The 18264-nt window shown below is 34.8% G+C and overlaps 1 protein-coding gene across 11 annotated transcripts in view; it reads left to right on the top strand.

Annotated features, from left to right (window-relative positions):
• Gpr155 (G protein-coupled receptor 155) overlaps positions 1 to 18264 on the top strand; it is a 69596-nt gene that overhangs the window by 39003 nt on the left and 12329 nt on the right. For 10 of the 11 annotated variants that reach the window (XM_058580208.1, XM_046447176.2, XM_046447174.2 and 7 more), the window contains 8 exons: positions 1282 to 1447; positions 2316 to 2471; positions 4205 to 4288; positions 4910 to 5027; positions 9122 to 9206; positions 9301 to 9391; positions 10366 to 10576; positions 16697 to 16801. In XM_058580208.1, coding sequence (XP_058436191.1) covers positions 1282 to 1447; positions 2316 to 2471; positions 4205 to 4288; positions 4910 to 5027; positions 9122 to 9206; positions 9301 to 9391; positions 10366 to 10576; positions 16697 to 16801 — 1016 coding nt within the window. The remainder of the gene's footprint in view (positions 1 to 1281; positions 1448 to 2315; positions 2472 to 4204; positions 4289 to 4909; positions 5028 to 9121; positions 9207 to 9300; positions 9392 to 10365; positions 10577 to 16696; positions 16802 to 18264) is intronic. The other variant, XM_046447178.1, reaches the window with a different exon arrangement.

The following is an 18264-nucleotide window of genomic DNA, read 5'->3' as shown; positions in this document are numbered from 1 at the left end:
TTCCGAGTTTGAATGAACTTTCTAAATAGAGATGTTGATGAATATTATTGGATATCTGATCCTAACCTGTCAAATAAAAAGTTCTTCTTAGATTCTTAATTAGTTTTCAATTTATGTGTATCATTAACCATGGAGTCACACTTCATGGTGCAGGTGACATAATTTGACTACAATATTAACTCAGAGTACTTGAGGCATACTTAACTATGGGACTCAGCTCTTGTATAGGCAGTTAAGTTCATGAGAGTGGTGCAATAAGATATGTATTTATATTTGCAAAGTAAAGAAAAGTTCTGAAAATCATTTACACTGCTGTTATGCTCCTCAGAAACAAAGTATTAAATAGAATTGTCACAGTAATAAATATTGTTCTAATGATAACAGTATTATCAACTTCAACTTAAAAGTAGAATTTAATTAGTCAAATTAAAATTTTTTCTAGTTAAATTCTTATTAAGTATATATATATTTTTCCAATTAAAAAAATTAAATGAGTAGTCCTTTATTTCATCCTGGAGCTTCTCTCTGGGTGCTGCTATGACAATGTTATCAACCTCGGTCTTGCTGTTTTCTTAAAGGAGAACCCCATTATTTTAGTCGCTGGTTTTATGCTCTTCAATGAAATCTTAAAAGAATTTGTTTAATAATTTATTCTTCACCAGATCTGTGTTTCATTAATTTTTCTGCTCTACTTCAGTTGTTTGAGTTCCTTTTGCTGAACGTACATAATACACACACACACACACACACACAAAGAATTAATTGTAAGATACGTATTTTTTCTACTGGTTTTAGAATTTAATCAAGCAGTGTTATTACCATTTAAACTCCCAATCATTTAATAAAATTCATCTTATTTTCCAAAAAGTAATTTAGTTATTTTCTTAATATTTTGTTTTTTTAGTTATTTTCTTAAAAGAAGTTCTTCCCCAAAATGATCAGGTTTTTTTTCCTTCTAATATTTCAGTGAACCAATAGAGTAAGGAAGATAGCTATAATTGCAGCTTTTACCAATATTTTTGGTATAGAAATAATATTTTCCCCTCATCCCAATGTTTGAAGTATTTCCAGAATGTTGTAACTCTTGAAATGGTTCCAATCTGAATTCTTAATTCTTTCAATAAAATGTTCATAAGTAGGCATACATAGAATATATTCAAATAGATACAACTCTGGGAAAGAACAGAAAAATAACCTAATGCCAGTTCACTATCGCAATCTACTATTGAGGGATAAGCATGCCTTGATACCAAGTAAATTATGCATTTCTTCTTTCTTCAGCTTGGTGCTGCCACTTCTGTGCAGAGAAATGGTGGAACTCTTGGACAAGGGTGACAGTGTAGTGAATCACACAAGTTTATCAAATTATGCATTTTTGTATGGTGTCTTCCCTGTAGCACCAGGAGTAGCTATCTTTGCTACACAGTTCAACATGGAAGTAGAGATTGTATGTATATACTACTTTCTAAGTTTGATTGTTTTTGTGGTAATAGAAAAATGACATTTTGAAACCCAGAAAGCAACATTCTTTCTATGATAATTTGATATCTCTAAGCTACCTCACTGTAAATAAGGAGGTATTGTGTAACATTATGTAACAATAGTTATTTAATCCAGGGTCTTTAGTCATCCTTGCTTTCTTACTATTCTTTTTTAGTTTCAAGTATTCTGTTTCCATACTTATACTTAAGCCTGAAAGTTACTTAAAGAAGGGTAGCTTTGGAAATTTTGAGCAAAAAAAATATATTTTATTCATGATAATTTATCACCAGATACAAAATACCACATAACCTATAGCAGTAAATATCTAAAATCAATTAACATCAAATTATCAGTGTCTACGTGTATTGTGTCTACAGCATCAAAGATTTTGAAATATGAAAGAACTGAATTATTTACTGAAGGTCAATTCTATATAATCTGAAGAATGTGTGTGTGGTTATTTTTCTCTTTGCAAATTGCTTTTTTTTGGTCCTATATTTTATGAAATAGTATGTAAGGAAACTATTCATAAGTTTAATTATATCATTAAAAGGATCACTTTTAGAACCTAAAAATAACAATGGAATCTCTAGTACTTGTGATAAAATATTGATTTAACCTAGATTAGAAGAGGGACCAAGGGAACTTACCTATGGTTTCTTTTTAAAGACTTTCAGAAAGGTGAAATATGTTATTAGACAATATGCTGGATTCTATAATGTCTTTTTACTGATTTATTTTTATTTCAGAAACCTTTAGTATGTTGTGGGTATTTAAAGTTTAAAGTAATTGAATGAGATCATGACTCCTCAATTTGATCTATTTTTTTACAGATAACCTCAGGGATGGTAATAAGCACATTCGTGTCAGCTCCAATTATGTATGTTTCTGCCTGGTTATTGACCTTTCCCACTATGGACCCTAAGCCATTGGCATATGCCATACAGAATGTTAGTTTCGATATAAGTATTATCAGCCTGGTCTCCTTGGTAAGTATGTTTCAGTGTAAAATTGAATGGAAACCATAGAACAAGTTTGAAAATAGCTTAGTAATAGAAAAAAAGATTTAAAAATTAGTTTCTTAGGAAATAAAGTTAAAGCCTGCCCATAAAATGGAATATCAACCTTTCAATTAAATGAGTTTTGTCTTTTCATTTGGGAGAGTTATAGAGTAGACAAGGTGTGAGATTTAGTCAGACCTGGATTTGACTCCTGACCCTATCACAAATTAGCTGTGTATCCCTGGAAAGTTAACTTAATCTCTCTAAGCTTTAGTTTTCTCAGCTATAAAAGAAAGATAATAATTTCACATATCTCCATGGGTCGTTTAAGGAATAAATGAGATAATAAATGTGATAAACATGCTGTGAATGATGACTTACCATAAAATACTAGCTGTTGTAGAATCATGAGGTCAGAAGAGATGTTTGGGACCCTGTTCAATTGCCCATTTTGTTAATGACAATTTAGATTACTATTCAAATTGGATATATCTAGTTCAAATTAAATAATTAAGCATTTGACAACTACAATATCTTGTAGATCAACTTGCCTCTTAAATTCAAGCAATATTTTGAATGATAAAGGGGTGGGGTGGGGATGAATATGTATATTGGCAACAAATAAGTGTATGGCTAACGTAGTTTTTAATAAATTCAACATGTCACATATGGTAAAATCTATGCCCATTGAAAAGAGAACGGTGATATAAAATCTATTGGCAATGATGGGAAAAAGAAGGAAATTGACTAGCCTACTTACTTGGCCACTATGTGGATAGAATAGAAACCCAGACCTGGGACTCAGGGCATAGCCCAGTGGTAGAGCATGTATTAGCATGTATAAGGCTCTGGGTCAATCCCCAGAACAACAAAGAAAAGAAACTTAATCCTTTTAAATATGAAAAATGCAAGATGATAATTCTCAGTATAGATAGTCTGTTTAAAGAAAGACAGCTTAGAATTTTGAATTTAGCTACCTTATCAGCCAGTATGGTAGAAATAAAAAAGGGAAAACTTGGGATCTTATATTATTATTATTATTATTATTATTATTATTATATCTCCACTAAAACTTCTTTCCTAAATAATTGGCTGTGACCCAGTGTCCCCTCTCAGCCATGGAAGATAGGCATAGTTAGAACATAGCTCTAGTCAAGGCATTAGTTTTTAAAGATCATGTAATTTTAAGATGGTTAATTACTGTGGGAGATTCCCATGCTTTTCATTTTATTTTGGATGTAGTTATTTACCTTAATACTCTTTTTGGTACTAGGTAAAGTAAATAACATTGGAATTTCTTTCTGAACTAAGATAAAGAAGTTTTTGTTTGTTTGTTTGTTTTGTACCAGGGCTTGAATCCAGGGGCACTACCAGTGACTTACATCCCCAGCCCTTTTTTGTTTTGAGACAGGGTCTCACTAAGTTGCTTAGGGCCTCGCAAAGTTGCTGAGGCTGGCTTTGAATATGCAATCCTTCTGCCTCAGCCTCATATAACTAGTTGCTGGGATTACAGGTATGCGCCACTGTGCCTTGATAAGAGGATTCTTTAAAGATAATCATCACAGGGCTGGTGATATAGCTCAGTGTAACACTTGCCTACCATGCATGAGGCCCTGGGTTTGATCCCCAATGCCACCAAAAAAAGAGTTAATCAATGTTATTTAATAAGTAATTTTAAATATTTAGAAACATGAATAACTTTTGAAACTTTTGTCTTCAAGATCTGGTCTCTGGCTATTCTTCTCTTGAGTAAAAAATATAAGCAGCTTCCTCATATGCTTACAACCAATTTACTCATTGCTCAGGTTAGTATATCTATAGATATTTAGAATTTTTCAGGGCTATTCTACTGCTCCTGAGAAAATTACTATGTTAGGTTTTTCCAGTTATGAAGTCAGAAATACTATTAAATATGATCAATTAAAATTTGATCATAATTAGTTTATGCCTAATATATTAAATATTGCAATAGGCCTTGAACTTGAGGCCTATTAGTGAGGCTAATAATGGCATTTGATAATAACTTTGGGTTATTAATAGAATCAGTTGAATCATTAAAATCTGAACTCTCACAATCTTGTTTTTCTGGTTAGATCTTTGCATGTCACAAATCATAATGGAAAGAAATTTAGCATTTTCTATATAAATCATTACTAAATTTAAGGTTAGTATTTAGAATATGTTCATTATCATTTTCAGTTAAACATGTACATTGTTAAAGGCTCTGTATACAGAAGTTTTTATTACAAAGCTTGAACTTTTCATGTAACTAGTTGATAATTGGTCAGAAATAATTTACAATGAATAATTTTCTGTGAATGAAACTTATACAAATATAGTTGATTCAATAGCTATTTTCTATAATAATGTTGAATCATATGATTTGCTTAGCTATTTACAAAGTCTTTTAATAATTCTTTTTTTAGTCTATTGTCTGTGCTGGAATGATGATATGGAATTTCGTTAAAGAAAAAAATTTTGTTGGACAAATTTTGGTGTTTGTTCTATTGTACAGCTCCCTGTATAGCACCTACCTATGGACAGGTAAGTTGATCATGAATGGATGGATATTGAGGTGTGCTTCCCCTTCCCCCATGTTTAGAAGACCTCAGCTTCTAGTGATCTACTTGAAGTCTGGTAGGACAGGATCAGGGCGTTCATTCAAGCAGATATGCCCACTAATATGAGCAGTCTACAAAGCTGGTTTCTGTTTCCTAATGTACTCTATTTCTCCCTGGGCTCAGAGCCTTTTCCAATAGCATGACCCTTTTTCTTGGAGTCTTTGGCTCTATCTAGGCCACTATCAGCACAGCTCCCCTTTGGAGACACCAAGGGGCAGGTGCTGAAGGCAGGTGGAGAAAGTAGAGAAAGAACAGAGGTGTGTGTATCTCAGAGCTTACTACTAGAATCCCACTGACCTGCAAAATTGTGGCTCTGATTTATGCAAATTAATTGCCTTTTGGAGTCTTAGTTTCTTCACCTGTAAATCTGGGTTATAGTATTTTACAATTATTTTGAGGATGAAACAAAGTATGGATATTTATGTCTGCTGGGTGCTAAGTGCTCAATAAATGGACCTATATTAATTATTAAATAGAAGAACAAGAAAAGTAGGAGAATAAAAGGATGTGGAAATATGAGTCAATAAGACTGTTTCTCATTTCAACTGGCTCCAGAAGGGTATTTAAAGTGTTTAAGCACATTGCTATTCTTAAGTAGAACATTTATTTGGATGCCAGCATTTTGGTTGTGTATTAAAAGTTCTGTCTGGCTATTTTGTATTAATACCACAAATTTGAACCTGTAAAATTGTACATAAAAGGAAATTGCATAATGGTTAAGAAGAAAGTGTCAGAAAGAGGCTTCCAAGGACAGACCATTGGTTTCATGCCTTCAGGATCAAAAGCAGGTCCCATCCAAGTTAACAGTCTTTTGAAGTGAAGCAACAATGAGGTGAGGAATTGTAGAATGAAAAATTCAGTACAAACAGAAGATGCCGCAGTCTGGCTGGGCACAAATGCCGCAGTCTGGCTGGGCACACAATCACGAGCCACCACACAGCTTGTAGATTCAAACAGCAACTCTTTATTCCCGAACTCACACCAGCCGTCCGTCTACAATCACGTTCTGGGGAAATCCACGTTCTCTTCCCAAATCCACGTTCTCTGCCCAAATCCACCTCCACTGGGCTTCTATCTCCAAAATATATTGTCTGAATCCCGTGAGAACTCAAGGGGAACTCAGGCAGCAGGATACGCCCTATTCCCAGCAGGAATAATCTTAAACCTTAAACCTGGAACCTAAACTGGGAACGCCCTAAACACGATTATCTTAAAACTGGGAACACCCTAATCTGCCTTGGTCCTTGAGCAAGGTCACGTACATTCAATGTCACTGCAACGTGTCAGCAACATGGGGTACGCTGGCAAGGAAATTGTCATACCTACTTGGCTAATGGCTCCCAGCAAGAAGATAGTTTGTACTTCTTAAAGAGAAGTACACCTTGCATGAGTTTTCATGAAATGTCAAATTAAAAGAGCCTATCAACTATACTTACAAATATAGAAGCATCAACCTGATCTCTAATACCTAGGTTTATTCAGGTAAAATTTAGGATGAGAATAAGAACAGCAAATAAATCAATATATTAAAAAATTCCCAATTCTCTCTGAAACCTTCTTCAAGTATGCATGTTAAAATTTATCCCAAGAAATTATTCTGAATTCCCTGACCCTGAAGAGGTGCCCTTTAACCTTCAGATTATTATGATATTACAGAATTTTAAATCCCAAAGTATATATTTTACTATATATTTTTTTAGTTGTAGTTGGACACAATACCTTTATTTTATGTGGTGCTGAGGATCGAACCCAGCACCTCACATGTACTAGGTGAGCACTCTACCGCTGACCCATAACCCCAACCCCCCCAAAGTATATTTTTAAATCTACTGTTCGGTTATTTTCAATTTTATTCATTTGCATACCATTCTCACAATTTTTGCCCTGTCTACATACCACTTTTTTTCTTCTTAAAGTCGACTCATTTTTTTTAGTTCAATCAATTGAGCTTTATGTCAATGAAATCTCAGATTTCATATGCTAATTACAATCTTTCAAATGCTCATTAAATGCATAGCTAGTCAAAAAATCTCCATCTTCCTGCTGCTTTAGTTTAACCCCTTCATTTTGCAAATTAGGAAAACAGGCCCAGAGAGTTCAACTGATTTCAGGCATGAGATCTCACAGCTCCCTCAGTGAGAAGCAGGACTAGATTCTGCCTTATTGTATATGCTTCCTTTCATAAGGCAGAAACGATAAACAGAATCTTAAGGAGTGCTCTTACACAGTAACACAGTTAGCACCATTCGATGATGAATTACTTGTTTCCTTGGCACTTTGAAAACCTAAAACTAGAGAGTATATAGATATATTGATGAGGGAGTAGTGGTAAGAAAAAAAAATTCTCAAAGACCTTGAGGTGGATAAATATTCATTCTAGCAGTGTTATTTAATCTGTATAATTTCAAATCTAGGTATGAATTCTTTGTATACAACTATAAAAGCACAGCAAATTCATAGATTAGAGTCAAGCAAAACTACAAACCCAGTAATCTTTATTAACAAATTAAATAACATAACAAAGGAACTTGTGTTACTAATGTAATTAATAACTTGTAATGTAAAATGGAACTCAATTCCCTGGTATTTTAATTTGGCTTGAATTTATTAGGTCTTGACCTGGTTATCTTACTACTTTTCTTTCCTCAAATTACCTCAGAACCTTCATTTGGACTGGGTATTGTGATATCATTTGGCTTTCAGCTGTTGCAAACTTTTTGGGAAGGCAGGGCGGGGTGGGGGTGGGGTGAGAGGTACTAACCAGGGATTGAACTCTGGGGCACTTAACCACTGAGCCACATCTCTAGCCCTTTTATAAATTATTATTTTTTTAAATTTCCAGACAGAGTCTCAGTCAGGGCCTTACTAAGTTGCTAAGCCTAGTATTGAACTTGTGATCCTCCTGCCTCAGCCTCCAAAGCTGCTGGGATTACAGGTGTATGCCATTACACCCAGCTAACTTGTTACAAACTTAATATAAAACCAAATACAAGCTCTGAAGTCATGAGACTATACTTGATTATAAGGAGGGCATACAAATGATTATCACTGAAAATAAGCCAAAAGACTTAAAATTTCTTTTTTTTTTAAGTTATAGACACAATACCTTTATTTTATTTATTTTTATATGGTGCTGAGGATTGAACCCAGTGCCCCACACATGTGAGGCAAGTGCTTAACCACTGAGCTACAATCCCAGCCCAGGACTTAAAATTTCTAACAGATTTTTTTCCCTCAGATCCTGAAGCATATATGATAGCAACCCCAGGGAGACCTACAGATCTGAGTTTGAGAAACAGGGAATTGAAGAACTTACCTTATGTCAAAAGGCTTAGTTTCTAGACTGGCTCTGCCCTCTGCTGGCTGTCTGACTTGGGCAAACCTTTGTTTCCATGTCTAAAAAATGAAGGTGTTAATTTGAAACAGAGGTCTCTTCTAGCCCTAAAGTCCTAAGATTCTTATAGCTCTGTAGAATTTATTAAGCAAGATGTAACTTGTATAAATGATTGGGTATAAGGTATAAGGAAAGTCTAAGAACTTGAAAACATCCGTGTTTGTATTAAGGTCACACCATGTTTGTATTAAGCTCCATCAGCACACTTAATGTGAAGCATAACTTGTATAAGAATTGCTTATAGTTCTTACCACTGACAGAGTATGTTTTCTATACAGCTAATTTTCTTTCAATCATATTTAGATTCCAATCACATACGTCCAAAGAATAAAATGATCAGGGCTTTTGGGGGAAAAAATTCCTGCTGGATAAAACAAGATTTGAGTAAAGAAACGATACAGGATAGAATTCAAATGATTTTTATTATTCATTTTTAGTTGTAGATGGACACTGCACTTTTATTTTATTTATTTATTTTTATGTGGTGCTGAGGATTGAACCTGGTGCCTCACATGTGCAAGTGTTCTGTCACTGAGCCACATCCCCAGCCCTCAAATAATTTTTAAATTAGGGAAACATCAAGAATAATGATCTCTCTTTCTATCTTTATTTCTTGTTCTTAGGCCTTCTAGCAATTTCTTTGTTTCTTTTGAAAAAACGAGAAAGTGTACAAATTCCTGTCGGAATCATCATAATATCTGGTTGGGGGTAAGTTGGTAGTTTTTTGTTGCTTACATGTTTCCATATGCACAGTTACTATTCATTCTCTCTCTTTCTCTCTCAATTACCCTTGTTGTTATAGAATTCCTGCTCTCCTTGTTGGTGTTCTTTTGATAACTGGAAAACACAATGGAGATAGCATTGACTCAGCCTTCTTTTATGGAAAAGAGCAGGTGGGAAGAGTTTATTGGCAGTTCTGTTCTTGAGAACATCTCATTTTAGCTTATTAATGTACCTAATTATACTTACATTGAAATTAACTTTAAAAATCTATTCTAATTTATTGCAGTTTATACTGGTGATCCTATATCACCTTGTCACACCTCAAAATGATGAACGTTTTGCATGCTAAGTCTGTATTTAGCTGAAGAATGCTTGAGCTTAATTGATTCTTCTTAAAAACTCTTATGAATTATGTTTTCTTTACTGGAGAAAAGAGTGATTAATTTAAAGCCATTTAACAAGCTAGCAGTGATAGTAAATGTCAAACTCTTGATTCTTAATCCTATCAAAAATATAAATTTCAGAAAACAATGTGTCTGGGAAAAAGTGTACTTGAACAGCTATAGAGTAGGAGGCTTATGAGCCTGCTGAATTCTTCAGGAAGGCCCCAAGAATGTGTTTTTAAAAACCTCCCTGAAGATTTTCATTTGTTATCCTTTTTTTTTCCTGTTCTGTAATTTTGAATTTGAGTTTTTATGAGAATAAATAAGACATGTAAAGGACTTTGACTAGTGCTGGCATATAGTTACTGCTCATAAGTATTAGCTGTATTTATTCATTTTTACTATCATTATCATAAAATCTCTCAACTGAAGTATACTTGAACTACATAAGCAAAAATTCAAAATTAAAGTTATAACAAATTATTCCAATTACTTGTAAAAGAAACCAGTGGCTATGTTAATCAGCTGCTGTACAACAAAGCATCTAGAACACTTACATGATTATAAACAGACTCTGATTTCTCTTCAAGTACATTCCTTATTTGCTGTTACCCATTCTTAAGAACCACTGTTCTAGAGTATTTACAACTGTGCAGATGTATTTTCCATCAAAAAATGCTCTTAATGCATTCTGCTAAGATTATCAGATGGGATTGTAAAAAGTGGCCTAATGTCTTTTTTTTTTTTTTTAACATCGTCAGATGATCACCACAGCAGTCACCCTGTTCTGCAGCATTCTGATAGCTGGTATATCACTCATGTGCATGAACCGCACCACCCAAGCAGGACACTATGAAGGTTTCGGTCAGTCTCAGAGCCACAAAGCAGTGGAGCCTGGAAACACTGCTTTTGATGAGAGTCCAGCACCAACAAATGAACCAGAACTTTTTACAAGTTCAATACCAGAAACAAGTATGTTACATGCCTTTATAGCATACATCCTAATTATTTTGCTTAAGAGAGGTTCCCTGAACTATTCTGAAAATCATAGGTATTTGCCAAATTAAGAACCTGAATCACAGTCAATAATAGGAAGAGTTTACAAATTATTTCTGAAAGTATGTTTGTGAGGACAATCTTTTGTTAAAAATGTAGGACTTCCTGAGACCTGAGAGCTTAGAAAGTTTAGAAAGAAGTCACAATGGAAAGGAATATTCTTCCTAGAAATCTACACACATATATATGTTAATTTAACAACATTTTATCAACAAAGTGAGCTAAAGGAGGCCTACTAAGAGGCTGGGTTGATAGTAGAAATTAGGCATCTGCAAACTAGAGCACAGACCAAATCACACCCACCATATAAAAATGATTTTTACACTTTTAAAAGGTTGAAGAAAAATTAGTAAATATTTTGTGACTACTGGAAATTATATGAAACCTAAATTTCATGTCTGTAATTTTATTAAAACAGCCATGCTTATTGATTTACGCATTGTCTATGGCTGCTTTCATGCTGTAATAGCAGAGTTGAGTCACTGCAACAGAGACTGGCTTGTAAAGCCTAAAATATTATCTAACCCTTTATGGAAGATGTTTGCCCATTCTTGGTATAAGTAAAAATATGATCCTAACTAGTATATGTGTTAGTAAGAGTCAACAATTGTTACAGAATTTGTTTCAATTCATGAAGGGAAGTCAGCAATAGTGTATGCATTTTGGATGCACTGATGAATGTGGAAAGTTCACAGATAATGGACATTGTGCTCAGAAGAATAAATGATGGTTTACAATATTTTGTTTAGATAGCTTGTGGAGTAGAAAGATGAGTAAAGTATAAGAAGAAAGAGTGACAACAGAGATAGAAGATAATTTATTCATCTTCAAAAGGAAGAAATGAGAAAGTTTCATTGCACAGCACTTTGTCATGAACTGTGTTAGTGCTAGGAATGTTGCATTTAAAATGCTTCCCACAAATCTCGCCATGTAAATTTCCTTTCTTCCTTCCTCACCCGTTCCAAACTGGAAGTATATAAAAGAGTGGTTAAAAACTTACCCTGGAGCCATGTTGCCTGTGTTCAAAGCCTGACTTCATGATTTACTACTGTCTGATCTTGGGCAAGTTCCCAGTGTTTCACTTTCCTTATCTAGTAACACCTACCTGTAAGAATGTGATTGGAGCCAGGTGCAGTGGTGACCTGTAATCCTAGTGGCTTGGGAGGCTGAGGCAGGAGGATCCCGAGTTCAAAGCCGGCCTCAGCAATTTAGGAAGGCCCTAAGCAATTCAGTGAGACCCTGTGTCTAAATAAAATGTAAAAAAGGGCTAGGGAAGTGGCACAGTGGTTAAGTGCCTCTGCGTTCAATCCCCAATATCAAAAAAAAAAAGAAAGAAAAAGAATGTTACTGTATAAAATGAGTGAACATGTATAAAGTCCAGCAAATAGTAAGTATGAGTATGTAATAGCTATTATTATAACATTTTATTAATTTTTTTTACAGAATTTTAAGTGTACTCCAGAAAAACTAAGATATTTTATATGACAAACTATGGCAAATCAACTCAATTGTATTGAAACAAAGAGAGTAACGCAACAAAATTATCAAAATATCCAATAATATGAAACTTTTCCATTTTGAATTAATATGGCTTGATGAAGAGCCTCCCAAGAGGCACACAAGAAAAAATACAAAGATACAGGGCAGATCCTGTTTTCTGAAGACAAGACATCCTTATCCAGGAAAAACAGTTTCCTATAGTTCTCCAATATCACACCTCTGTACAAAACCCTCTGAGCAGGGTTCAGGCACTTTCATTTCTCCTGTTGGAAAACACTGTGGCTACATCCCTGAATGCCAATAATCCCAAGGGCACCCACATGCAGGTGTAGGGACCCCAAGACTCTGGAGGTATAGGACCAGGTACTGATAACATTTTTTATTATGATTATTACTGTTATTGTTATTTTTGGTACTAGGTATTGAATCCAGGAGTGCTTTACCACTGAACTATATCACCAGTCCTTTTTACTTTTTATTTTGAGTCAGAGTCTCACCAATTTGCTGAAGCTAGCCTCAAACTTGCAATCCTCCTGCCTCACCTTCAGAGTCCCTGAGATTTCAGGTATGCACTATTGCACCCCGCTTATTATAACATTTCATTATAAAAGGAAGACATCAAGGTTCAAGACTAGCCTCAGCAAACTAGAGAGCCCCTAAACAACTTAGTGAGACCCTGTCTCAAAATAAAAATGGCTAGGATATAGATCAGTGATAAATTGTCCCTAGTTAAATCCCCAGTACAAAAAAAAAAAAAAAAGACATTCATACAGTAAGGAATTCAAATACAATTACAATTACAATTCAAATACAATTAAAAAGGAATTCAAAGACAATTAAAAGAGAAGCTAAACTCTTCCCCTCCCTTGCCCTTGGCTCTACTCCCCAGAGTTATTTTATGGTTTATTTATCACCCAGAAATTTTATTCTTCTTTCTCCTATTTATTTATCTACATGTAGAATCATGCAATTCATAATGTTCCACAACTTCTGCAAAGGTAATGAAATATGAGATAACAATTTTTCTTCTTAGATAACTGTAAGAAATTCAGTAAAGCTTGAACTCAGGGTAAATATGGGGAAGAGTTCAAAGAAAGTTGGAAAAGTAAGCAGATACAGAGGGCATTCTGTGTCATGGGAAAATATGAAGGTTTTGTCCTACAAGTAAAGGGTCCTATTAGTAGTTTTTGCAATAGGCTAGGCCTGATACAGGGCAGAGGGCGGTAGGTGTGGGATGGACCGGATAGGTCAGACTCAGAAGCTGTACTGATGGACTTGCAATCAACTGGACTGGTGAGGGCTAATGGAGGACCTGAGTATAACTTCCAGAAATCTGGTTTTAGTGAATGTGTGATCATTCTTCAGGCCTTCCAGGTACATCTCTTCTGTTTCCTTCTCAGGCAGTTTAGCCATTCAGAACAGGCAGTTCTCCCTCCGCAGGGTCCTTCATCTACACCTGACCTTTATTCCCCACTGTGGCCTCCAGTCTCTCTGCTAGATTCTTGTAATTCCTTCCAAACTGGGCTGCCTGTCTCCCATCACTCCCTGCTCCAGTCTGTTTTATATGAATTGGCAAAATCTTCCTCACAGAGCTCTGGTCACATAGATTCCTGATGCAGGTCTAGGAGGACCCTGCAGTTGGACAAGGTTCACACTCCTGTACATGGTGCTCAAGATCTTCCACAATCCAGCCATGCCCTGCTCCAGCCTAGTTCTGCCCCATCTCCTCTTCAGCTTTCCCCTCTCTCCACTACTGAGCTTTCCATGCTTTTCCCCAAAATGGCATTCATTTTATTATACCTCTTTTCTATTCTATTATACCTTCTTTTTATATATATATATATATTATATATATATATATATATATATATATATATATATATATATATTATACCTCTTTTCTATTATATTATTTTCTGTTATTCTTTTATACTTCATGGCCTTTAAACCCAAGCTCACTAATTTCTTTCTTAGGTAATTCATGATTATATCAGAATTTCATTTAAGTTTCTTGACCACTTTCCTTTTGAAAACTGAAGTTCAAGGATTGAATATTTAAAAGCTGACTTCCATGGGCCTAGAGTACTGTTCTGATCATGCACAACTTCCTTTCCTACTTTACTTTCTTGAAGAATCTTGCAGGAATCCTACAAACCCATATATTGATTGTTTTCTGACAGAGCTTGAAGACCATCCCACCTACAGCTGGCTGTGTCTTTCTTTTCCACAAGTGTTTTAAAACAGGCTACCAAAGGCCAGACATCTGTGGACTAAGAGTCTTAGGCCCAGAGACTTTTGCTGCTACATCTTTACCTATTATTTAAAAATAGCAGATGAACTGTATAATAGCTTTTCTTTAAATCCATTATTATCATCTCCAGCAAGAAAATAACTTGAACCTATAGTATAAATAAATGGAGAGCAAGATGATAGCTATACCTATCTAAGAAACCTTCTGTGATGTTTATACTTCCCTCTTATCTCACTATTTTATAATTGCTTTTTAAGTTGTTTATATAGCCCACTAGACTAGACTATAAGTGCTTTGTCTGATTTGTCTATCTGATAGACTGGCTGGGTGTGGTGGTGCAATCCCAGCTACTCAGGATGTAGCAGGAGGATTGCAAGTTCAAGGCCAGCCTCAGCAACTTACCAAAACCCTGTCTCAAAATAAAAAAAATGTTTTGTGGATGTAGTTCAGTGGTAAAGTGCTTCTGAGTTCAATCCCTAACACTGAAAAGAAAATTAGCTGATTGAAACCTTCAAGTTTCTGAAGAAGTATGGACTAAATAATGTATTTTCTTTTCTGTTATCCTTTGGTTCTGTTTTAACCTTGAGATAGCATCGTTATCTTAAATTTAGCAAGGCCATTTTAGACTGCAGTTTTGTTACTTTTAAATACTTTTAAGAACATCATTGAAGAAATTAAGCATGTTGTTAATGAAAGATTATTCTTGGGAATTATTCATTTTTCTAGCATATTAAATTTTAATAGTTTGTCATTAAAGTTATTATTCAATTATAATCCATGTCAAGGAGCACCATGTCTATGTAAGTGTGAAAGATTTTAAAGAGCACAGTGTACAGTTCTATGACTATATGGAAGAAAAAATTACAGCTCTATAACAGATATCTCAGTGTGACTTCTATAAGCCAACCTGCCTATAAACCTGCAAGAGATTTTCAGCAGTATATATTTGAAAGAAAAACATATATCATTGTTTTTACTGCATCATCTAAACTAATAGGAGACAGATTCCTGAAAGAAGTGATTTCAAGCCTAACTTAGAAAGCAGGAGAGGATTTGATCAGCCTAGGTCTTTTATTGTTTGTTTGTTTGTTTGTTTTAATTAGTTACACACGACAGTACAATGATCTTGACATATACAGTTGAATCAGATGGGATATAATTTCTCATTTTTCTAAGTGTACAGGTTGTAGAATTACATTGGTCATGCAGTCACTTATATACCCACAGCAATAATAATGTCTGTTTTATTCTGCTGTCCTTCCATTCCTCCCTTTCCCTCCCCTCCCCTCCCATCACTTCTCTCTACCCAATCTAATGTGACACAATTCTTTTTTTTTTCCCCTCACATCGTCATACCTGTATTCTGTATAACAAAGGGGGTCTCCTTCCCTCTTCCATGCAATTCCCCTTCTCCCTCCCTTTCCCTTCCACCTCTCTTCCCTAACTAGAGGTAATTTTCTTCTCATGCTCTTCCTCCCTACCCCATTTTGAGTCACCTCCCTTATATCAGAGAAGAATTCGGCATTTGTTTTTTGGGGATTGACTAACTTCACTTAGCATAATCTGCTCTAATTGCCATCTATTTCCTGCAAATGCCATGATCTTGTTATTTTTTAGTGCTGAGTAATATTCCATCGTGAATAAATGCCACTTTTTTTCTATCATTAATCCATTGAAGGGCATCTAGGTTGGCTCCACAGTCTAGCTATTGTGAATTGTGCTGCTATAAACATTGATGTGGATATGTCCCTGTAGTATGCCATATTTAGGTCTTTTGAGTCAGCCTAGGTCTTGATGGGACTTGTGGAGGGTGTGAAGAATTGTCCTGAAAGAAGGAAATGCTTTTTGTTGCTTAGGATGGGTAGCTGGCTAGGAAAAGAGGCCAAGTCATAGGCAGCTATCAATTTAGACTGAGTTTGAATTTTCCACAGTTCCCAATAGAACACTAGTATATATTTTTGAAAAGGGATGAAATAAGAGCTGTGTTTTAGGAAAGTGAATTTTTAGTTCCCCGAATACAGTAGAATTAAAATAGCAATGAATGAATTTTTCTTCTCTCATATAAGAAGACAATATATAAAGATGATGATCATTCATCTGACACTTTTTAAAATGTTAATGTTTGTACAGCATATTTGAATACTTTTTGATAATTGTCATGAGAAAATATTTCCATGGAGGCAGCATGAGTAGGTTTTGGGTGGTTTGGTTTTGTTTGGAATTTCTTGAACTGTCCATTTCTGTTGTGGTTGGGCTCTACTCTCACATTATTTTTCTATATATAGGTTGCTGCTCTTGCTCCATGGGAAATGGTGAATTATGCTACCCATCAATAGAGCCAGCAGCAAACACAAGCACCAGTGGGCCTGTGACTCCTTCATTTGAGAAAAGTAAGTGCCCTGGGATATGAGGAAGGGCATAAGGAACAGAAGAGCCCTTATCCTTCTGTGTCACGAAACCTCTACATAGTATTTCTTCAGCAGCTGTAACACTACAGAACACTATTTGAGAACAGATTCTCAAATAAAATAGGAAAAAGATGTGAATAGAATAATAATTGTGCAGAGAGAACATTTATTTTAAAAAAGATAAAGTTCTTATAGTATCACATGCATGCACGCGCGCACGCACACACACACACACACACACACACATGCACACACACTTTCCAATAAATTTAACTCAAGAGAAAAACCCAAGAAATTTGCCCTAAAAGCTATTATTATTTTGGTATTTTTTCTTATTTTAGAAGCTGAGACTTTCCCCTATCACCAACCCTTATGACCAGGACTAATTAATTAGTGCTTAATTATATTGTGCTTTAAATATAACTTCTTTAAAAAATAAGAAAAACAACTTTAAAAGTAATAAACTTTTGGCATGTAAACTAAGAGACTAAATCACTTTTTTCTGAATTTTAAATTATTTAAAATTGAACATATTTATATAGAATTGGAATTGCAATGCACTTTCAGTTGATTTTGCTCTTTGTGATGGAGAATCTGTCAATTACATTGTTGCAAAAGGCATTTTTTAAAGTTTTTTTAGTTATAGATGGACCCAGTACCTTTATTTTTATTTTTAATGTGGTGCTGAGGATCGAACCCAGTGCCTTCCACATGCAAGGTGAGCACTCTACCACTGAGCTACAACCCCAGCCCATGGCATATGTCTTTATATAATAAATGTTGGGAGGATTATAAGAAATTATGGGTGCAAATCACTTAGCATTGTATATGGTATACGTGGTAAATGCTCATTAAATGTAGTACTGGCAACAGTTGTTATTCAGGTGGCATTTATATTTGTCTGCTATCTGTTGGCTAGGAATGAATCTTAAATAGTAGTAGAACTTAGGTTTCCATAGAGAGAAATATCAGATTATCAGCCTTCATCAAATTTTCTAATAGGAAATCCATTCTCGAATTCAGTTAAATTGTCTTAGTTTTTATTTATGTGCTTCTTTTGTAAAGTAGTGTTTCTTTATGTCCCAAGGCTTTCTTAATTTTTTTCTCTCTACCCAATATAATAGTAAAGTCATTTTCTGCTTCTCAAATTATCCTTAGTCTTTCTTTAACTATCATTTTCTTCATTACTAATACTGATTCATGAAAACTTTTATACTATAGGGAGTGTCAAAATTTTCTGATCATGTTTTGTAAAAATCATATTAAAAGAAAGCCATCATATATGGACTTCATCTAACCATATAATTTAGTATCATTCCTAAGCCTGAAATTAAAAAAAAAAAAAAAAAAAGCCTAAAGGAAATCAAACCATAGACAAATGAGAATTTCTAGAGCTTTACAATATAATTTGTCCCCCATTCCCTGCTGTTGCACAAAGGCAAAAT

This window comes from Marmota monax, unplaced genomic scaffold (assembly GCF_021218885.2).
Source record: "Marmota monax isolate L192 unplaced genomic scaffold, Marmota_monax_Labrador192_F-V1.1 WCK01_AAM20220418_F8-fsc00007, whole genome shotgun sequence".
Lineage (NCBI taxonomy): Eukaryota > Metazoa > Chordata > Mammalia > Rodentia > Sciuridae > Marmota > Marmota monax.
The sequence above is the reverse complement of the archived record's forward strand: the minus strand, read 5'-3'. Positions and strand labels throughout refer to the sequence as shown.